General features: G+C 38.7%; 1 protein-coding gene across 1 annotated transcript; it reads right to left on the bottom strand.

Moving 5' to 3' along the window:
• Positions 1-1,009: 1,009 nt before the first annotated feature.
• On the bottom strand, positions 1,010-14,274 carry LOC311077847 (GTPase IMAP family member 7-like). Its single transcript, XM_084106490.1, has 2 exons — positions 13,924-14,274; positions 1,010-6,085 (listed from the first exon to the last, which is right to left on the bottom strand). Exon 2 carries the CDS (start codon positions 6,047-6,049, stop codon positions 5,177-5,179), a length of 873 nt encoding a protein of 290 aa, XP_083962616.1. The 5' UTR covers positions 6,050-6,085; positions 13,924-14,274; the 3' UTR covers positions 1,010-5,176.
• Between the last annotated feature and the right edge of the window lie 9,850 nt (positions 14,275-24,124).

Below are 24,124 nucleotides of genomic sequence, written 5' to 3'. Positions count from 1 at the left end.
ACTGCCAAAAATAAAAGTGTTCAAGCGAGCAAAATCAGCAGGCGAGAGGAGATCAAGCGCGAGAGCGTGGGGAATGATCATGCGCGCGCGCGAGGGCTTGTATTGCGTGCAGAGGAGATGTCATGCGCGCGCGCAGGGTTTGAATGAGCTCGCGAGTTCCCGTTTCCTCGCGTGTAGATCTGTTATCCTCTCGCGGAAGTCATTTACCGCGCGCGCCAGCATCAGTTGTGCGCTCGTTTATTATTGGCATTAAATTGCCGCCATATATTTCGCTTTCCCCCCCACCTACAGAATGGCTGCATAGGTGCACTCGAACATATCCTTCCAAAAACGCATTGTGTCAAAATTTTAATCTTAACCGTTCTATTTCATCAGAAACGATCTGTAAACAGGGCTTTAAGTGTAAAATACCGAACTTGTCCTTTAATGTTCTGTTGGGATATAAAGTGTAAATGTTGTCAGAGTTTTGCGGGTCACCATTGTGCAGAAGTGTAGAGCCTGTGCTTCAGTCCAGGAGATCTAAACATTGATGATTTGCTGCATGTTGCTTAATTTAACAACTTAACAATGTTTTACAGTGTATACCTCAAACCACCCTGAGTCCAGTCTCATCTTATGTCACAGTTTAAGAAGATTTCCCCAGTGTTAAATTACATTATATAAAAGCAGATTGAACATTCAGTTCAGTATAAATGTGTAAAACTGTCACATGATGTTAAGTACAGCGATGCACATTTGCAAACCTGATCTGATTTTTTGGGTGATTAACAGATTAATCGAGCTGTTAAAAATAGGTTAATTTGGTGTGAAACGGTGAGTATTATTATGTTTTATGTTTGTCCATGTTAAATTGTGCCTCACATTCACAAGCTGATAGCCTGATTATAACCAGCGTCAGTCCTGTCTGTAACTCAAACAGTGCTACTGTTCATTTAACACTGGGAGTTTCTGTGTGACAGTATGACAAATTTCTATAAATAAATGTAAAAGGAACATACAAAATACATAAATATTAAAACATTTATTTAACTTTGTTATAAACAGTATTATTTTTCATTTATAATATAAAAAAGGCAAATAATGTGAAAAACACAGTTTTAACACAATTTTTCAACACAACAAAAGGAAACAGGTGTCAGGTTTACAACCTTAAAAAAAAAAAAAAAAATCCTCAAACTAAGAGCACAGAATCACCAGCACTTACATTAAAAAGCAGTTGATATCATTTGTACAGGTTCTGAAAGTTAACAGCACAGAGATTGCAACGTCTGCACATGGTTTTCTGTTCTATGTAAAAGACCAAACTCAGTAAACATCATAATAATAAAGTATACTGTGTACAGAAAAGCAGATGTGACCCCATTGAAGTCACTATATGGAGAAAAATCCTGGAATGTTTTCTTAAAAAACCTTTATTTCTTTTCGACTGAAGAAAGAAAGACATGAACATCTTGGATGACATGGGATAAAATCATTCTTAATAATTCTTATAATTATAAATAATTGGATAAAATAATTCTTGATTTTACTCTTTAAACTTACAACAAACATTTTCTACTTTTCCTCACTGAGAAGCACTACTGCTCAAACCTCATAGTTACAACGCGGACTGTTGAGCAGACGCGTCTCAAGCCTATTAGTGATCCAACGTTGGATACTCCTATAGGTTACTCCCGTGGATCACGGCTGAACGCATCTTCTCAACACTCACTTACAAACTTTTTTTCGCCTATCGTGCGTCTACTCTACACCCGTACCACTAAAAAGACGGATTATATCTAAGACTTCAGTCAGAAATTTGTATTAATATTGATAGCATCACTGGTAGCGTCGTTGCTAACTTACTGTCCATCTGTTAAAATGGCGAATATATCAGATGTAAGTAGTCTACCTTTTGCTGCAGGTGAAGATACATTTGAGCTGCACGCGGTGCAGTCTGAGCTGGAAGCTGTTGAGAAACAGATCCACGACCTTTTAGTGAGAAAAGCCGAGCTGATAGACCGGCGTTTGGCTCTTGAAACATCACGCGCCGATGCTCACAAATCAGAGATTAACGTTACTAACCCGCTGACTCTGACCTCGTCTACTCCGTGCGTTCCTCAACATCGGTCCCGAACGTCGAGGTCGCGATCAGCCATGGTCTCGTTCACTCCGGCTCCAACACGCCACCACGATGCCTGGATATTTCCGCAGCGGAAGACGCGAGTCAGGCCCAGACCAAGACCCTCTCCGACCCTCCCGGTTTTCGAGTTATCCACAACAAAACCGCTTCTCCCTCTTCGCGAAACAGAACGCGATGCTGTGATCATCGGCGATTCCATCGTTCGGCACATCCACGCTACATTAGGTAAAAGTAAGGTGCACAGTCACTGCTTTCCTGGTGCTCGTGTTTCTGAAATCGCTGCTCACGTTCCCGAGATTCTGAATGATAACGAGTGCGTCGGAACTGTGATCTTGCACGCGGGAGTGAACGACATCAGGCTGCGCCAGACGGAAGTTCTGAAGAAAGACTTCAGGAATCTGATCGATACGGTACGCAGCACATCGCCTGATATAACGATCATTGTAGACCAGGACTGCTTCCCACGTACCGTCTAGGACATGACAAGTTTAGTAGATTATTCGCGCTAAATGAATGGTTAATGTCATGGTGCAATGAGCAGAAACTGCTCTTTGTAAATAATTGGAATCTGTTTTGGGAGTGTCCTAGGCTTTACCGTGCTGATGGCTTACACCCAAGCAGATTCGGAGCGGATCTTCTGTCGGATAACATCTCCAAAATGTTAAATACCTTTTGGCTAGTAACCAAAAGTCCAAATCATAGTCTCTGCTGCACCAAATTAACTGATATAAATACTAGTGTAGAACATTGCATAGAAATTGTGTCTATTCCTCGTTTAGTGCGATCAAATAATAAATCTACTGCAGGATCTAGGAAAAATCTCATTGTTATTAAAACAGAAAATGTTGCTATTAGTAAACAAAAACAATTTCTAAAGCTAGGTCTTTTAAACATTAGATCACTCACACCTAAGGCAGTTATTGTAAATGAAATAGTCACAGATAATAGCATCGATGTACTTTGCCTTACTGAAACTTGGCTTAAACCAAATGATTATTTCGGTCTAAATGAGTCTACTCCATCAGGATACTCCTATAAGCATGAGCCTCGTCTGATTGGTCGTGGCGGCGGTATTGCAACAATCTATAGAGATTTTCTTAGTGTTACTCAGAAAACGGGTTATAAGTTTATTTCATTTGAAGTACTTGTACTAAATGTTACGCTCTTAGATGCTAAAAAACATCCCTATTATCTCTAGCCTTGGCTACCGTATATAGACCGCCAGGGCCTTACGCTGATTTCCTAAAAGAATTTGCAGATTTTCTCTCAGACCTATTGGTCAATGTCGATAAAGCATTAATTGTTGGAGATTTTAACATACACGTAGATAATCAAAATGATACGTTAGGGGCTGCGTTTATAGATTTATTAAACTCCTTTGGGGTTAAGCAAAACGTTACCGGACCAACTCATCGTTTTAATCATACACTCGATTTAATTATATCATATGGAACCGATCTGACCGATATAGATATCATTCCACAAAGTGATGATGTAACTGACCATTACATGGTAACTTGCATATTACGTACCCCTGTAATATATCATGCTGCGCCGCGTTATCGATTAGGCAGAACAATCCTTCCATCCACCATAGATCATTTTTCAAATTGCTTATCGGATCTGTCTCAGCTGCTGCCTGAACCTAAACAAACAGATGAACTAGAGGAACTAACCAGCACTATGAGCACCATTCTCTCTGGAAAATTGGATATTGTTGCACCTATCAGACTACAAAAGGTCAGAGAGAAAATTAAAGCACCATGGTACAATAATACTACGCATGTTCTAAAGAGAGAAACCCGTAATTTAGAGCGTAAATGGAAACAAACTAATTTAGAGGTTTTTAGAATCGCTTGGAAAGACAGTACGTCACGTTATAAAAAGGCCCTAAAAGTAGCCAGGGCTGAGCATCTCCGCAAACTAATAGAAAATAACCAAAACAATCCTAGGTTTTTATTTAACACCGTGGCTAGACTAACAAATAAACAAGCGTGACCTGAACAAAATATTCCGTTACAGTTTAGTAGTAATGATTTCATGAATTTTTTCACTGAGAAAATAGAAAACATCAGAACCACAATTGTAAACATTCAATCCTCAATCGCGCCTTATAACTCAGCCTCGATTATCACCCCGCAAGAACAATTAAAGTGCTTTACAACTATTGAACAAATAGAGTTAAATAAACTTATCACTTCCTCTAAAACAACAACATGTTTATTAGATCCCATACCAACTAAACTACTGAAAGAAGTGTTACCTGTAGTGGAAGAGCCTCTCCTCAATATTATTAACTCATCTTTATCTTTAGGTCATGTTCCAAGAACATTTAAACTGGCAGTTATAAAACTACTCATTAAGAAACCATAATTAGACCCAAATAATCTAGCAAATTATAGACCCATTTCAAATCTTCCTTTTATGTCCAAAATACTAGAAAAAGTTGTGTCTGCCCAACTAGGCTATTTCTTACAAGAAAATGATATCTATGAAAAGTTTCAGTCAGGATTCAGACCGCATCATAGCACTGAAACTGCGCTCGTTAAAATCACAAATGATTTACTCTTAGCTTCTGACCAAGGCTGTATCTCAATATTAGTTTTAGCTGTGTTCGATACTATAGATCACACAATACTCTTAGATCGACTACAAAATTATACCGGTGTTCAAGGACAAGCATTAAGCTGGTTCAGATCATACCTATATGACTGATACCATTTTGTCTATTTAAATGGAGAAAAATCGATCATAACTCCAGTAAACTATGGAGTGCCGCAAGGATCTGTGTTAGGCTGTGTGATTATATGCTATATTAGACACAACAAGGAACATAACTTTCAAACATGACATGAATCCTAAGAAAATGAACCGCAAGTTGAAGTAAGCATTCAATAATTAATAAAGGACATCAGGAGAGCCACGCACACATAGTAAGTTGATAGATAACACTAAAATCTTGAAAATGATAAAAAAATTTACATTACACCATTACTGTGTTCAATATAGAAGTAAATGTGTTCATTTAAAATGAGTCTGTTTTACTCGTGTTATTTACATCTTATAATGATACTTGTACGGTCTTTTAATTACTTTTATATTTTCCTTAGAGCTATATTTTCTTGCCAATAAATAGACTCCAGCACACACTGCTATTGCCAGAGCTGCACCTCCTGCTCCTATTAATGCTGCTTGCCCAACAGTAGCTGCTAGATTAGCTCCCACTGCTCCCACTACTCCCCCTATAACTGCTCCTCCTAGTGCATATTTCTTGAGTGGAAGAGTTTTCTGAGTCTGAAGAAGATCTTTCTGAGTCTGCTTATAGTCCTGTTCTGTGTATCTCTTGTATACATTCATCATCCTCAGTGACTCAATCTTTTTCAGGAGCTCAGTTACCTGAGATCGATCTTCATTTTTGTTGTTAAAAACATGGAAACCTCCTGAACACTGATCAACTACTGACCGCACTGTTTCACGTTTACTCAGATATCTCTCTATTGGACCATGTAACAGATCTCCGTGAGTAAAGAGCACTATTGTGTGATTTGAGAACTTTGATCCAAAATGATCCTGGATCCATTTCACAACTTTACTGCTCTCCACTGTGAAAGGCTCACTCAGTCTGATGACCAGCAGAAACACATCAACACTATGAAGAGTAAGCATCTGCTCTATTTGAGTCTGAGCGTCTGTGATCTTCACCGATGTATCAGAGAATCCTACAGTGTCGATCACTCTGATTGTTTGTCCATCCAGCTCTGTTTGTGCTGACTCACAGGTTCTGGTCACAGCCTCAGGAGACAAATCTTCTTTAAATGTTTCTCTAATTCCTATGATGGTGTTTCCTGAAGCGCTCTTTCCTGATCCAGTCGAGCCCAACAGCATAATACTCATATCAGGAGGTTCATCCTTGCTGTTCCTCCGCATCTTGTCTCTCAGTGGAGTAGATTTTGTCCTCTCTCTCTATAACGAGGAAACATATTTTGTTAATTAAATGAATTAAACCTGCTGCTTCTTTACACAGCTTACACAGCTTAATTTATATATATAAAAAAAATATATATATTTTTTAAATAATAATATTATATATATGTAATAATATATATAATATAATAATATAACAAAGTTTTTAATATAATTAATTTAAACACGTTTGTAAACAACAACAAAAAACCCAGTTTATTAGTTTAGTTTTCTCCCCCCTACCGAACCGTCATGTTTGTGTACTGTTACACCCCAAATATATTTTCCCATATTTTGGGGAAAAATAAATAAAGGATTGAATTTTTAAAATAAAAGCAAGCAAGTTCATCAAAATTGATTAAAATCCCCAGTTAGCAGTGGTAATATGACTTTGTGTGGTGCGTTCATGTGCATTTTACTAGTTAATCTTTAAACTAGTTCATCTTTAATTGTTTAGAAAGAAATTAAGCAGAAGGACTATGGAGAGAGAATTGTGTCTTTATTACATGCAAGAAAATAAATGATCTGAGAGAGAAAAAAAGTTTGAAAGAAAAAGTTATCACACTGATAGCAAAAAAGCATTTTATGAGAGAAAAAAAATATTTGAGAGAAAAAGTTTTCATACCAATAGCAAAAAATAATAATATTTGAGACTAAAAAAAAGTTTTCAGAGAGAGTATTTTCTCAGAACAAAAAAATATATAAATTTGAATTTTTTTAAATTATTTCTGAGAAAAAAAATCTCTCTCAAAATACTTTGAAAAAAAACTCTCAAATATATATATTTTTTGCTATCAGTGTGAAAACATTTCTCTCTCAAAACGCTTTTCTTTGCTCTCGATGCAATTTCTTGCTCTCGTGTCAGGATTCTGCTTTGACTGTGAGAATTGTGTCATGGGCGGGGCCACGTTCCTATTGGCCAGTCGGGTGAGCATCGTCTTGTCTTGGGAGTCGAACTGAATCATTATACCATTGTTCGGTTCACCGGCATAGATGCCGCCTCTGCCTTAGTAGTTGAGCACGGACACCAATGTTTGGGTAAGATGATTCATGGTGATCTTAGATCAGGGACGTATTGTCTGCGATATTGATGCGATATGGCTCAGCTTGTCAGTTAACTACGGCTCTTTGTAGTAAATGCCGCTCCATCTGAAAGCAGGTGATGGTGATTTACTACTAATCAAGGAACCGGCTTTACTGACGAGATGCGCATAACAATGTAATTCGATATATATCGCCCAGGCCCAGCCCTAGTTCATCATATACAACCTCCTGTACAGTTTTACTCGGACTCAGAATAAACTATTTTGTTTTAAGGTCAATATGATACATCTCCTGTTTGAACCTATAACTTAACTATAACCTAAAATGATTTTTATTCATGTGTTTAGCATCTCGTCGCTGCCCGATGAAAATCACGTATGTCCAAAACGGTTACTTTTCAGGAAGTGAAAAAAACACCGTAATTTAAAAGCAGTTGAACGTAGCGTTGTCATACTTGGTACAGCATCTTTAAATGTAGCCATATTCTTGCCAGTGTAATGATATAATCCACATTTGACCAAAATCGAGTTTAAATGGACATACGTGCATATTTTACAGTAACGGTGGTCGATACGCGTTCTTCCGATCATTAATTAGAATGGCCAAGTCGCGTTTCATATTGACAGATGAATACGCTCAGTTTATTAAATAGCCTACGTCTCAGTTTATTAAATACGCTCAGTTTATTAAATGTCTCTTGCAAACTATGAAGGGACAATGAATCAATACACTCATTGCTGACCCCACGGCCGGCGCGTCCATATAGGCGAACTAGGCAATTAGGCAAAACTAGGCAAAAAACTTTTGTAAGGGCAGCAAAATGTGTGCCAACCGGGAATGAACAATTCACAAAATAGGCTAGGCTATATGATCATATAATCATACATAATCAGAGAGTTGCCTTTTTCTTTTCGTTTTGAATTATTTCGTTTAAAGACTTTTCAAGCTTTGTGTATTTGATGTCTTTCTCATGTCTGTGTGAGGTATACACTGAGTTTCGTTAAGTTAGGATGAGATGCGCTCCAGTTAACGTGCAATGCAAGTGAACGCGCGGGCGCCTCCATGATTATATTGTCTGCTAAATACCGGTATTTGCTTCTTATTTATTAAATCCACTCCAGGCAATTGGTTGATGAAAAATTGATTAAAATTAAGATACAATTTATACAAAACGAAATTCACTTTAAAGAAAGGTTTTCTACAAAACAAAACTTAATGAAGTGGTCAAAATCATGTCTGACCCGTCTCAAATTGTGCATCCTATTACTCGTGCTGTTCACTTTTCATACTTTCAACAGCATAGTAGACCTACAGACTCTATTTGTACAAATTGCTGCACATTCATTTAATTCTGAATTTTGCACACACAAGTTGAAAGGCTTCAAATCAAGTTCACGGATAATTGTGCGTGCATTTATTAATCATTATGATACTAAAATCATAACAAAGTAGGCTATGCTATGTACAAAAAAATACAGCCATTTCTGTTTTTTTCTTTTAAACAAAAAAAAACAAAAAACAAGCTGCACCTTTTTTTTTTTACATTTCATCTTTCATTCCAAAATAGAATAATGAATGGACGAAAAAGTACACGGACCCAACATGTAGGCTATTAGCCTTTTTACACGTTATCAATCTAAATTAATCTCGTTTTTAATTTAACTTAATTTCGTTTTTCTTTATTTAAATTTCGTTGTTCTTTATTTAAATTTCGTTTTTTTCTTTATTTAATTTTCGTTTTTTTCTTTATTTAAATGTCATTTTTCTTTATTTAAATTTAGTTTTTTCTTTATTTAAATTTAATTTTTCTTTTTTAAAATTTAGTTTTTTTCTTTATTTAAATTTTGTTTTTCTTTATTTAAAATTCGTTATTCTTTATTTAAATCTACCCTTTACTGTGTCAGTAATTTATTAGTCAGAAAAATATTAGACTACCTTAAAAGTATTGCTTAAGTTAACAGACCCGTGCGTTAACATCTCCACAATAAACAGTGACAATTACTTCGTCTAGACCATTTACCGGTAAATAACAGTTGTGAATATATTGCGAATATATAATAAACTTGAACAGTTGTCAAAAACAAACGTTTGCTGATACTTTACCTCACAGAGTTATTCGGCTATCCAATGCTGAGCTTCCAGAGACGCTTAGACCGCGAGATGCCTCCACAGGGCGGGAGATACGCGGCGTGATTGACAGCTTTGACACCAAATGGATATACGTGAAAATCAGATGACACGATTTCACAACTTTTCATTGGTCATTTAGATATGTGAAGCATACTGTATACGGAAATGAACCTGGACATTCTATCCGTCGAAAAATCTCAAAATCGGCAAAATGGACATACGCGGTTTTCATCAGACAGCGACGATCTGTATCTCAGATGCTATTGAGCACTATTGTTGTGCCTGAACCATAGACTGTAAAAAAATATGGACAAAGCGTCTGTGACGTCACCCATAGACTTTCTGAAGAACGGTTTTGAAGCCGTTTATGGGGGGTATGGGCGGCGCCATCTTGGAAAATCTTGGGAAATCCTAACCCCGCCCACCTTCTGGCCAATCCATATATGGGTAAAGGACGCAGCGCGCGTCACTCAGCTCGCTCCGCTACTCCGGTTATCTCTTTGTATATTTTAGGCAACGAAATATGTTATAAAACACCATACTAACTCTTTTCGTTTTCATTTAAAAAAATCTTAAACATTATAGCCACACAAATGTGGTTCAGGCAAAGCGTATTGATTATATTCACTGCACATAACGTTTGATTATTTATAACAAAAATATATACCATATTTTCCGCACTATAAGGCGCACTTAAAAGCCTTTAATTTTTTCAAAAAAACGACAGTGCGCCTTATAATACGGAGCGCCTTATATATGGATCTGGTGCCTTATATTAATGTCTGTAAAACAACCGCTGACTTAAACCTTGTTTATACTTTCGCCTGGCACCGGAGCGCGAGCCTCCGCTGACTGCGCGCGCACCTCCCCAAACAGACGAGGCATTTATACTTGACGCAACTGTTTTGTTTTAGACTGAACACCAGACCATACAACTGATTTAGACGCGCAAACTGGGTGCCGGTGTGATGAGATGTACTAATATCCGTCTGCTCGGGCAGATTCGGCTCAAAGTCGTGCATCTTCGGATGCGGAGGCGCGCGCGCTGTACAATGACGTCTTTTTTGCCGCGCACGCGCGCCTCCGCATCCGGAGATGCACGACTTGCTGAATCTGCCCGAGCAGACGGATATTAGTTTTTTTATTACCTTCGCGCTCATGCGGACGCGTCGAGTATAAACAAGGTTTTACAGCTCTGGGGGGGGGGGGGGGGGGGTGTACACACAGGGGCGCAACTACCCAGTGTCAGAGGGGTATGCAGCAACAATTTTGGCGCCCCCCAATTAATTTTTTTTTACTCTTTTTTTAAATTAAAACTAACATCATAAAGTATGACTTTTTTTTTTCTTTGAGCAATTCTGGAGCTATAATTGACTCTTCTTAGGAGCATATAAAACAAAACAGCTCCTTGGAAAAAATATTGTAGTAGTTATAAACAAAGGTTTATTTTAGTTCAGAATGATTAACATTTGAGGGCAGCAATTGTATTCATAACATTATCAAAATAAAAACGACGTAATGTTACTTGAAGGCATTATAGCCTACTATTCCTGCCAAACTTACATGGTTGCAGTGAGTGTTACTACGGAAAATCCATGGTGAATGTAGCTGATCTGTGGACGCTGGATAGTTCATTCATGCCACAATGTTTATTCCTGGTTTCCACGTCAGTGCTGTTTGATCCGTTAATAACGGAGAAATCTGAACGTTTCTCACTAGATCTCGCTGGAGTCGCAGCTATGTCATTACTTCTGTGGCGAATTCAAACGCTTTCTTTACTGGATATCTTATTAGCGCTGTGTAGTAGGCTAACAGTGTCGCTTGATCAAGTCCGGCTCGCGCTGCTTTGGTCCAAACTGATAAACGGTCCGTCAACCACACAATAACGAGCAGTTTCGTCTTTGGTTTCGTTCCGCTTGCATTATGTTTGCCATTTGATGTTGGACAATGTTGTGGTCGCGCCGGCGGATTATGAGCGCGCCTACATTTGAAATAACGAAATTTCAAATGTATTTTGAAATGTCAAAATACCCCCCCCCCCCCCCCAAACAAAAACTCTCCGGTTCTACGCGATTCACGTTAATGACCCAATTGACGAAGAAAACGGCAATTGTCGCCGAAAAGCGACAAGTTTGCAGGTATGAAGGCTGTTCCAGGCGGGGTACATGAGCGCAGAGCGCCCAGTCATCGCGGGATCTCACAACCTGGATACAATTTTCATAAATCTTTATAAATAAACCACAGATTTGAGCTTTAAACAACTACATTCTCGCCTGAAAAACACTTAAAACTACATTTCATGATACAGAAACAGTAGTATTATATGTCAACTGTATTAAAAAATGGCGCTTCTTATGTTGTCATTCTCCTTGGCGCTGCCTAAGCTGTCAATCAAGCTGTCAATCAAAGTTAACCACGCCCTTATTTGGCATACATTTTATATCTAAATACGATCTAAACTAACGAGTTAGAAAAAAATTCACTCTCCTCATGGTTGTCAGGCACTCGGAACCTATCGAAAAATACAATAAAAGTCCATGGGACCAACCTGTAAAAACATGAATTTATGCTGTGAAAACGGACATTCTAACATGGAGGCTATGGACATTTGCTCCCTTTTGGGACCTGCCCCTAGCGGATTTTCGATGTATTGCAGTTTTTCGCACTTCCGGGTAGGCTTCATTTTTCAGATTAGAATGTTGCCGCTTGGCCTGAACACTTCATTGAACGATAGTTCATGAACTCGTTCATATTTTGGGTGAACGTGAACTGAAAGTAGCATACTGTATTACTGCCTGATGAACGTTATTGTAAGCTCGTTCATTCTGGTGTCTGTGAACGTGACGCTCTCTCAGTTTAACTTCGTTCAACAGAGTGCCAAATTTCTATAGAGCCTTCCAGGCGAAACCCCGGCATAACGGTCCTTGCTCGGTTCCGGGCGACGGGTTACGCCAAGAGTGACTATGTGAGTCAGAATGAGTGCAACAGCGAGTGTGTGTGTGTGTATGTGTGTGAGCGACAGTGAGTGAGTGTGTGTAAGTGTGTGTGCATGCGTGAGTGAGCGAGCTACAGTATGTGTGTGTGTGTGTGTGTGTGTGTGTGTGTGCGCGAGAGTGAGTGAGCGAGCGAGCACAGTGAGTGTCTGTGTGTATTTGAGTGAGTGCGTGTGTGTGCATGAGACGGCTCGCGGTGACTGGTCGGAAAGCAACGTGTAGTCTGACATATTTCTTGTCCATCCACGACATGACAAGATTTTTAGGAGTCAAAATCGTGTAATCTGACACCGTGACTATCGTAACAGACACAAAATTCTTGTAATCTGAACCAGGCGTATGATCACCGTGAATCATCTTACCCAAACATTGGAGTGTCCGTGCTCAACTAAGGCAGAGACGGCATCTATGCCGGTGAACCGAACAATGGTATAATGATTCAGTTCGACTTCCAAGACAAGACGATGCTCACCCGACTGGCCAATAGGAACGTGGCCCCACCCATGACACAATTCTCACAGTCAAAGCAGAATCCTGACACGAGAGCAAGAAATTGCATGGAGAGCAAAGAAAAGCGTTTTGAGAGAAACACTTATTTTTTAAAGAAAAAATGTTTTCACACTGATAGCAAAAAAAAATATATATAAGAGTTTTTTTCAAAGTATTTTGAGAGAGATTTTTTTCTCAGAAATAATAATAAAAAAAAATCAAATTTATATATTTTTTGTTCTAAGAAAATCCTTTCAAAACTTTTTTTAGTCTCAAATATTATTATTTTTTGCTATTGGTATGAAAACTTTTTCTCTAAAATATTTTTTTTTCTCTCATAAAATGCTTTTTTGCTATCAGTGTGATAACTTCAACATTTTTTTCTCTCTAAGATAATTTATTTTCTTGATTGTAATAAAGACACAATTCTCTCTCCATAAAGGACAACCTGTCCTCACTCCTCTGCGTCAAAAACTGAAGCACGAGCGCCAATATGGCACCATGTACCTGCAGCCATCAAAATAACAACGACGAACTCCATTACTTTCACTGGCTTGTCGGATCAAAACAGGCCTATATTTCATTATTTGCATTTGTAAAAGTAGAAATAGTTTTTACTAGCCTACTTCGTTTTAGAGCTCCTAACGCGTACACTAACACATTCTCAACAATGCAAAACACGTTACAGCAGATCACAGTACAGTCACTTGCATTTCATAAGATTATTTTACCATAGCAATTTTTCATGATGTGATGTTAATCTCATTTAGATAACTTCCATTGCTACACTCTTAAAACGGATGTGTTAAAAACAACACAACCTGTGTTATATCTTAACACACCTGTGTGTCTAGTTAAGGACAACACATTTTGTGTTACTTTTAACTCAACCAGTGTGTTATTGTTCTTAACACAGTGAGTGTGTTAAAATATTTAACACACTAATGTGTCATAAATCACACAATTTGTGTCATAGATGTGCCATTTGTGACCAATTTTGACAGTATGTGTGTTTAGGCACACTTGGTGTGATGTGCGTAGGGCGATCCGATCACCAACACAACACCAATGTCAACAACATACTAAAAACTGAACAAATTTTGGAGTGTCAAATAAAACTATAGGCTATGACCATTATGAATACTAATGACTGGAGATATAGTCCATCTAACATCTACTCACATGTGTGAAGAATCAAGATGAGCGCCAAGTTTCTCTTCACTTCCTGAAGTTAACAAGCTTGATCATGAGTCGTGACGCACTAAAGTGAAACTGAAAGTCTGATTTGTTCAAATGAATGGTTACCTCTGACAATGACTGGTTATTTCGGGAGTAGGAGCGAAGGACATTTAGTGTATCCTCCTTCCACTTGCCTTTGTCGGGATCGGGCGCGTTGGTTCGAGTTTTAGGATATTCGCAGAGAATGTCTAATATGGCGAGAAGTTTCACTCTCAGTACACTTCCGGCTTCTGAACTGGTTGCAGTTCCTCTCTGATTCCATATGAGGGCGCTCACAGGACGAGTGCAGAATGAATGGAGGCGCTACGGCGCTATACCAATAAAAATCCACTTTTCTCAGGATATAATTTTTTGTCTAGTAATTTGAATGTTGTATTTGAAAGGAGACGCAAAGAAATTACACATTGCTGGGTGTTAGATTTTTTAGAGTCATTTATTTGCTTTAAAAAGTATTTTAAAGTGTCAATGACGTCATATACATGAATGACCCGAGATACTGTTTCACGGCAATCCTTCACTCACTTTAGGATCACTTTAACACCAATTTTCTTTGTGAATGAATAATGTATCGTAAATAAATAAATGTTCTTCCTTAAAATACAGGGTGCATAAGTCTGGACACCCCTATGTTAAATTCCCATAGAGGCAGGCAGATTTTTATTTTTAAGTATTTAAAAAAAAAAAAACTTTTTAGGATACTATGCATCCTGATAAAGTCCCCTTGGCCTTTGGAATTAAAATAGCCCCACATCATCACATAGCCTTCACCATACCTAGAGATTGGTATGGGGTACTTTCCATAAGATCATCTCTCAATGCAAATCAAACTAGCTATTAGGCTAACTGAAATAAAACCATGCCAATCTCTAGGTATGGTGAAGGCTATGTGATCCCCACAGTATCCTAAAAAAATTTTTTTTTTTAAAAACTTAAAAATAAAAATCTGCCTGCCTCTATGGGAATTTAACATAGGGGTGTCCAGACTTATGCACCCTGTATTTTAAGGAAGAACATTTATTTATTTACGATACATTATTCATTCACAAAGAAAATTGGTGTCCTTAAAGGTTGGATTTTTCCTAATTTTTTAAATTAAGGCATTAAGTTCAATTTCCAAAAGATGATTTTTTATTCCTCTTTTTAGTCAACTTTAGCATGGGTGTCTAAACTTATGCATAGCACTGTATTCTCTCACTTGTGGGAACCTACATGAATTCAAACATTCAATCAACAAGTATGTAATAGAGATAAGAGGCGAAGAGCTGAGGGCCAAAAACAACAACAACATCAGTTTTGCTCTCATCACAACCAACAAGTCCATGTGGGTTTTTGATGGGCTGTCACTTGGGTCCTGCTTGAATGTTATCCAAGTTCACATGAATCTGCAAAAATGACAAAAACGAATTGAACGAAGAACAAAGTGCTCTGAGAGAGAGAGCTTTTTTTTTTAAGTTAAGTCAACTGCACTTTTTACAGTATACCAACAGCTTTACCTAACCGCCCTCCATTCCCCAACTTACACATCCTACACTGACACCTTGTTGTAAAGTTTTACCAAATTGTAGTATAATTATTTTTCAGGATATAAATATGAAGATATATTTACTTAAGCAAAAAAAAAAAATAATTATAAGACTTCAGAGAAATATATAAAAATGTAATAAGATACATTTAATAAAGCAAAAATAAAGTAAAAAACACCTGCACAGCAAAAACTTATTTGGCTCCACACTCAAGTGTTAAAATGTAAAAATATGAGTGTTAAATAAACACTGAAGCAGTGTTAAAGTTAATGAGACAATTAAGTGATTAATTGAGTGATGATTGAGCATTATTGAAGACACCTGATGTTAACAAGCAGAATAATAAAATAATAATAATAAATAAATAAAATCACAACATTAATTCACCATTATGGTGATCAGAGTTTAATTTAGTTGAGCTCATGACTACGTTACCCAAGAGAGCTGGATGCCCTGCAACTTTAGAAAACATTTTCATAGAATTTATAACACATGTGTGCTCCAAATATTCACAACACAAGCAAATACAGAAACACACTGCAAATAACACAGACCACAACTGAAATGTTTCCAGGGGACCCCAATAAGTGACGAACCTGACTGGGACACGCCATAAAGAATATGCTGAATGTTGCTTTATTTAACAATGTTTTACAGTGTATAATATTGGCTAAACAACCCCGATAATGTCCAGGGTTATCTTATGTCACAATTTAAGATTCCCCCTGTGTTAAATAACATTATATAAAAGCAGATTGAACATTCAAAATGGCTTTTGTTTCACAGAAGAAAAAATAAAGTCATACAGGTTTTGAACAACATTAGGGAGTAAATTATTACATCAATTTCTTTTTTTGTATAAACTAGGCTATTCCTTATTACAATCATAGCCTTCCATATATAGCAAACTATGTGACATTCACTGTGTATAAATGTGTAAAACTGTCACGTGCCTTGTAAGTTCAGCGATGTACATTTGCAAACCAAATCTGATTTTTTTTTTTTTTTTGAGATTAACAGATGAATCTATTAAACATAGGTTTGTTTATTTGGTGTGAAACGGTGAGTATTATTATGTTTTATGTTTGTCCATGTTAAATTGTGCCTCACATTCACAAGCTGATAGCCTGATTATAACCAGCGTCAGTCCTGTCTGTAACTAGCAAACATTATAATGCCATTCTAATTTGAATCATTCTTGCCTTATAAATTGTTCAGAATCAGATCATGAAGATTTATCCATCACCTTGGGTATGTTGAAAACAATTCTAAAAATGATTAAATGTGTTATTATATCTGATGCTGCACATTTTGATTATAAAAGTAAAACTTTTATAGAGTTTCTAAACCTAAATTAGAAACTTGGTTCAATTTGTTTTGCAAATGATTTCTCAAAGTTACATGTTTGGAATGAGGAAAATATTGTCAGTGTTTAAAGTAAATGAATGTTAATATATATTTCTAAAGCAATTAGAGTCTTATGATAATTTTGTAATTGCATTTACAAAAAAAAAAAGTTTGATTTTATTTCTATTCAATGTTAAATATGTGATTTAGTTGAATAAATATTTATTTTATCTTAATCTATTTTTCATCTTTGCAATAACATTATTTCAGGGTGCAGACCTGATAAAAAATTAGTTAAGTTTCAACAATTATTCAATAATGTGGTTGATGCGTTAACATTGATTCAATGTTGATTCAGTGTTGGTGTGCTATCTGGGTCTGTACTTCAATCATCTCCGGCGCATGCTAATTGCGACACATTTATGCTAACCATGTATGTGCACAGCACCGATCATTAACGCTAAAAACAAAGTTTACAGACATAAGACTCACATAAACATCGGAAAACAATATAGTGAACAGTCTTTCTTTCAACTCGAGCAGAACAATGATGGTGTGCATTTGTACATTTTTATACCTGTAAAGATGATATTAAATGAACACACTTTCAAGTGATGCTTCTTCACTTTATAGGCTAGAGAATGAAGCGTATCTCGAGAACTCCCTCTACAAATGTACGCAATAACACAAAAAAGAAGTGTACATGCACGTATAACCAATCATACACATCCATCTACAGCAACAATAATATAACATTAATTTGAAACAGTAACGCTTAATTAAAGAACCCAAAATATTTGTAACAAACATGCTGCATTTTTCATGAAAACAAAGAAAATCATGAAAATCACAGAATAAGAAAATCATGAAAATCACAGAATAAGAAAATCATGACTGTGTAACAGATGTGGAATGACACACTCACACGTTGATTCTTTCAACTCTGTTTTATCATTTTAGATAGAACAAGTACACATCATTTTGGCTGAAGAGAAACCAGTGCAGACATTCATAAAAGACCACAGCAGCGACACTCAAATCTGCTGCCATACAGCCAAACTGGTATTACTCATATAAAACACATGGTAACAGTATACAATGTGAAAACCGTAACAATATAGGCCTACCTGTAATTAATACCAGTGTACGACATTGTTATGGCCCGGCTCGAAAGCCACAACAAATAGAGGAAACCATGCTCAAGAAATAACCAGGAAAGGGTGTTTATTCACAAAAGTGAATTAATTGAATAAAAATACAGCAACTCATATCTTTTAACACTTAACAAACGTAACCAGCAAAACATAATACCAAATTAACTAAACGAACAAACAAAACACAGCAAAGGACACCGCCATCATGCTGGGGACCAGGAGGAAGCAAACAGCCAAGCCCGCCAACAATCAGAAAGGGGCGGGATTTATTCCATCTAGAGACAGTGGCCAGCTGCCCCTAATCTGCCTGATGGCCTCAACTCCACCCGGAAGTTCACCCTGTAAGAAAAGACAGACAGAGACACACACACACACACACAAACACTCTGTCCGAGGCCCTGGGGCCGTCACACCCCCCCCCCATAAAGACAGGGTCCCCACCGGAACCCTGACCAACCACCCCTATAAACTCATAACACTTTAACTTTTCAAACTGTACAGGTCTTAAATTATTTCTCAAAGTTATACTTACACAACTGTTACTGCACTTAATACAAAGTCACCCGAACAGTACTTGTTCATTCCTCCTTCATCCCGTAGCCTCACAACTCATCTCTGCAACTGGTACCTGGAAGCGATTTAAGAGTGAGATAGAGACACCACAATGAAGAACCATAGAACAATCACTGACATGGGGCTCTGGACAAAGCATCTGCAACAACGTTATCTCTGCCCTTTATATGATGCATGTCCAAGTTGTATGACTGGAGAAAGCGTATGGAGGTACTCCTGTATAACCTCCATTAATTCTGTGAGCTGAAGCCCAGACAAGTGAGATAATACACTGTTTAAATCTGACAGTATCTCAGAGTTTTTAAACCGACCAGTTAACAATGCAGAGTCATGATCTAGCAAATCATCGTCACAACCAGCTTCACTACCAGACAAAACTGTGTTACAAACACACAGTGGATGAGCATCATCTGCCGGTGCACTCAAATCCTGAGATACCCGGGCATGATATGCTTTCAACAGATTGACCTGACAAAGTTGGTGGTTTTTCTGACGTTCTGGAGTGGCAATCAGGTAGTTTAGCTCTGACAACTTCTTCACTACCGTGCAAGGGCCCAAAACTTAATTTTCCTATTTGGCTTACCAGTTAATTGGCAAGTGTGGCACGTTTTGATGTATCTTGCCACACTTTTCTTAACCCGCGGCCAAAAAAAATGTCTAAGGACACAATCATACGTTTTACCAACCCCCATGTGTCCCGACTCATCATGAGCACTACGCAAAACTAAATTACGAAATTTGGAGGGCACGACAATCTGATACACAGGATCTCCATCAAAACCCTCATAATGTGGCACCCACTTCTGAACCAGTACCTCATTTTGTATGAAGTAACCCTGTGCCCGATCTTTCACCTCATCCACCCGCAAAACAGACTGAAACAGCTCCTTTAGCGTTACATCTGCTCTTTGCTCACGTGCCAATTCACTATGGGAGACAGACAAGGGAGTGTTAGACAAAGTCATCACAAACAACTCAGATGCCTCACCCTCTACGTTTTCCACCTCCACCGAGTTTGCATCGTCAGTGGCCCGTTTCATAGCGCGTGTCACAGCGCAAGCTGTGAACACTTCAGGAAACTGCTTTTCATTCTCATCAGGGCCATTACTCCCCAGCGGTACTGGGACCACCACTGGATGTATGGATCCACTTCCCCAAACACGTGCTCCTGCTATATCATTTCCCAGAATCACGGTAACACCGTCTATGGGCAAAGCAGGACGCACTCCCATTTTAACTTCTCCCTCAAATAACTGTGAATAGAGCACAAGTTTATGTACAGGAACATGAAAAATAGACATACCCATGCCCACAACAGGTACAAAAGATCCAGTATCCGTTTCCTCAGAAAACGGCAAAGCAGACCCTAAAACAAACGAATCAAATGCTCCCGTATCCCGTAAGATAGTCACTGGTACCCTCTCGTTATTTCCCACCAAAGACACTTGTCCTTTTGAAATAAACGGCAAGTATGAGTTTAAGTCCGGCTTTGACACCGCAATTGGTAATTCAACACTCAACTGGTCTGAAAGCACATTGGAAACCCGCGCCGCTAAAGCCACCGGCTTTACATGAATCACATCTTGCCTATTCCGCGACTTAAACGCCATGCATTCTCTCTTCCAGTGACCATATTTATGACAGAAATGACACTCAGAGTCACGGACTCCTTGATCCACTCTCTGTTCCCGAGGAAAACCTCCACCTGACCCCCTAGAGAAAAACATCCCTCCATTAGGCGCAACATTTCCCCCAGCCACGCTACTTTTGTGGGTCAAAAAATAATCATCCGCAAGGGCAGCAGCCTCCCCCGCTGTCCTCACCTTTTGTTCACTTATATACATAGCAATTCGCTCTGGGACTGAATTTTTAAACTGTTCAAGGACCATCAAGTTACATAAGTCATCAAAATCTTTCACTTCTGAAGCCGAGCACCACGATTAAAGTGAATCCCCAAATCACGTGCAAATTCAAGATATGATTTATCTCCTTTTTTCCAACTCCTAAAACGCTGACGGTATGCTTCAGGGACTAACTCGTATGCTTTCAGTACAGCCGTTTTAACCTTGTCATAATCACCGCTGTCTTCCGAAGACAACGAGGAAAAAACCTCCTGAGCACGCCCCGTTAACACACACTGTAGCAAAACTATACGGTCTGAATCAACCCAGCCCCTCGCGTCTGCAATACGCTCAAACAAAGTGAAGAATACATCAACGTCCTTCTCACTAAATTTAGGCACCAAGCGCAAACTATTGAAAATATCACGTGAATTATCGCTGCCCCGAGCCAACTCTTCATTCCTTGACAAGTCATATAATTTGCCCTCTTTAACTAACCTCAGTCTTTCACTTTCTAAATCTAATTTTGCCATTTCTGTTTGCTGCCTCATTTTTTCTACTGCCAACACTTTATCAACTTCTGCTTGCTGCCGCATATGCTCCAACTCCTTTTCTAACTTCATCCGCAATATCAACATTTCCTTTTGCTGTTCAAAATTTAAAGCTACACCAGGAGACATATCCTGAGAAAACCCATCTAAAGCGACACTAGTAGGACTATGTAATTTTTGTACAGATGTCAAAACACCCATTTCATACAAATGTGCCCTTATAATAGATCTAACATTTTCCTTTAACCTCCTGTCACCCACGCTGATTTTATAATGATCAGCTATCTTTAACAACTGATCCCTAGTACACTGATCCAAAAATTCCTCTGAAGGAATAGCAATGAAATCATCCACTCCTGCCATGATCAACACCACCTGACCAATGCACAACAGCGACAACAATACAAAAAGTATAGTATTGACCTAACTAACGCGCAACACAGACCACAAGGTAATCTCATAAATTGAGCATCCCCTCTAAACTGCCTAACCCGATCTACCTAACTCAACCCTAGTCTTCAGGAGTTACTTGCGGCGGGTATTTATGCACCAAAACCCAGTAGTTTGGTTAAGCGACCAGCAAGCTGGCAACTTCGCCACAACCACGGACGTGCTCCCGAGGCAACCGCTCTAACCACTTTCACCCCGCACTACATTTCAAATGCACACGAATCCTAAAGAGGAAAACGCGCTATGCCTACAGGGGAATTAGCTCAATATATATATTTGCGCAAAAAAAAAAAAGAAGTCAACACTTACCTTCCTTGTCCCGTGACTAGACAGAAATCAACTTGCACCTGGTTAAATCCCTTACGTAGGTTTCCACCAAAACGAACTAAAGGAATCCCAGACTTGACGTTACCATCCGGAAAAACCCAATTCACTACGTCACCCTCCTGCCAACATCCAATGAAGGCACAAAATTTACCGCAGCGCTCTCACTCACAATTTCGACGGAAAAAAAACATAAATCAACCTCCAATAGCAGCATAATTTTCAAGTTTTTGACGAGCCCCCAATTTGTTATGGCCCGGCTCGAAAGCCACAACAAATAGAGGAAACCATGCTCAAGAAATAACCAGGAAAGGGTGTTTATTCACAAAAGTGAATTAATTGAATAAAAATACAGCAACTCATATCTTTTAACACTTAACAAACGTAACCAGCAAAACATAATACCAAATTAACTAAACGAACAAACAAAACACAGCAAAGGACACCGCCATCATGCTGGGGACCAGGAGGAAGCAAACAGCCAAGCCCGCCAACAATCAGAAAGGGGCGGGATTTATTCCATCTAGAGACAGTGGCCAGCTGCCCCTAATCTGCCTGATGGCCTCAACTCCACCCGGAAGTTCACCCTGTAAGAAAAGACAGACAGAGACACACACACACACACACAAACACTCTGTCCGAGGCCCTGGGGCCGTCACACATGACAATAAATTGTAGAAGATAACGGGAAAACATCATAAATTGCTAAATACCATTATTTATAACAGAATAAACATGAAAGCAACATGCCATTTAGATAGAAAAATAAGAACAAATCATGTTAGCAGAAGAGAAACTACAGCAGACATTCATAAAAGACAAGAAAAATAGAAATTACATGTGTTCACTCAACTCTTAAAACTGCCATTTGTCAGATTGTTAAGACAGACACAATGACCACAAGAACTAGTTCTCGTTTGTGTTACGCACATATAAAGTCAATGCATTATTATAACAATCTCAACAAGTGTTAAATGCATTATTTATTGGTTCAAATACATGAATTAAATAAATTGCGTCAAAAAGATTAACTTAAAACATGTTATTATCACAATTAATCTGTTAATGGTGGGTGGGGGTGGGGGATAAGCAATCTAAGGGGAATCTAAGTAATAAGAAACTGTCAATAATTATAATAAGAATTATTTAGCATACCACAGATATACTCCAGCACTAACTGCTGTTGCTGCTGCCAGAGCTGCTCCTCCTGCTGCTCCCATTATTGTTGCTTTCCCAACAGTTAATGCAGCTGCTCCCACTGAAGCTGCTCCTGCTTTTGCTCCTGCCACTGCTTCTGTTGCTCCGACTGCTGCTCCGACTGTTGCTCCTGCTGCTGTTCCTATCACTATTGCTGCTTTTTAATCTTCACTGATGTATCAGAGAGTCCTACAGTGTCGATCACTGTGATTGTTTGTCCATCCAGCTCTGTTTGTGATGATTTACAGGTTGTGGTCACAGACTCAGGAGACAAATCTTCTTTAAATGTTTGTCTAACACCTATGATGGTGTTTCCTGAAGCGCTCTTTCCTGATCCAGTCGAGCCCAACAGCATAATATTCACAATAGAAGGTTCTTCCATGATGTTCCTCTGCATCTTTCTGTGATATAATTAATTTTCTCTCTCTCTTTCTCTCTCTCTCTCTCTATTACTTAATCTGCGAAAAAAGAAACAGAAAAACTGAGACAGACAAAACCCAGAAAACTATGGCACAAAGGGCTCAGTTCTGGCTTGCTCAAAGGTCATATGGGCCGTATCAGGGCCAAACACAGCAAGTTGGTTTAAGTGTGAGTTGTGGCTTGCTGTATGTGGCCGCTGCTGCTACTCATGGAACTATGGTTACCTGAGACGTTCCCTTTCGAGGGAACCTCACGCTGCGACAAAACCATTTTGGGAACGAGAATGCCCGAACGATGTACGGCCAAGAACCTGTAATGTTAAAACTGTTACGACTTGAGAATTCTAGACCCAGGGGTATCCAAATCTGACAAACAAGAGCGGCGAAGACCAGCCCGCTGCATAACAAACTTCCTGAAGGGACAGCCCAGAAATTAGGGCCTTGGAGGCCCTATTAGAATGGGCTCTGGTGGCCAGAGGTGAAGGCTGGCCAACAACCTCAAGAGAGATAGCCTCGACTATCCATTTGTTGACAGTCTGTTTGGATGCAGGAAAGCCTTTTTTAGGGGGCCCAAAGCATACCAGCAGCTGATCAGACTTTCTCCACATGGCAGCTTTGTGGACCTAAGTGTCCAGTGCTCTTACTGGACAGATGAGGTTCAATTTCTACTGGTCTTGATCTTCAAAGGGAGGAGGACAGAATGCCTGCAGTATGATAGGTCGCTGTATATTGGTTGGAACCTTTGGTACATATCCTGGTTTTGGA

The sequence above is a fragment of the Abramis brama genome (genome assembly GCF_963993115.1).
Source record: "Abramis brama genome assembly, chromosome: 2".
In the NCBI taxonomy this organism is placed as follows: domain Eukaryota; kingdom Metazoa; phylum Chordata; class Actinopteri; order Cypriniformes; family Leuciscidae; genus Abramis; species Abramis brama.
The sequence above is the reverse complement of the archived record's forward strand: the minus strand, read 5'-3'. Positions and strand labels throughout refer to the sequence as shown.

Bases quoted from the DNA above. Each gene is read 5' to 3' on its own strand.
- LOC311077847 (XM_084106490.1), bottom strand. From the start codon at position 6,049: ATGCGGAGGAACAGCAAGGATGAACCTCCTGATATGAGTATTATGCTG.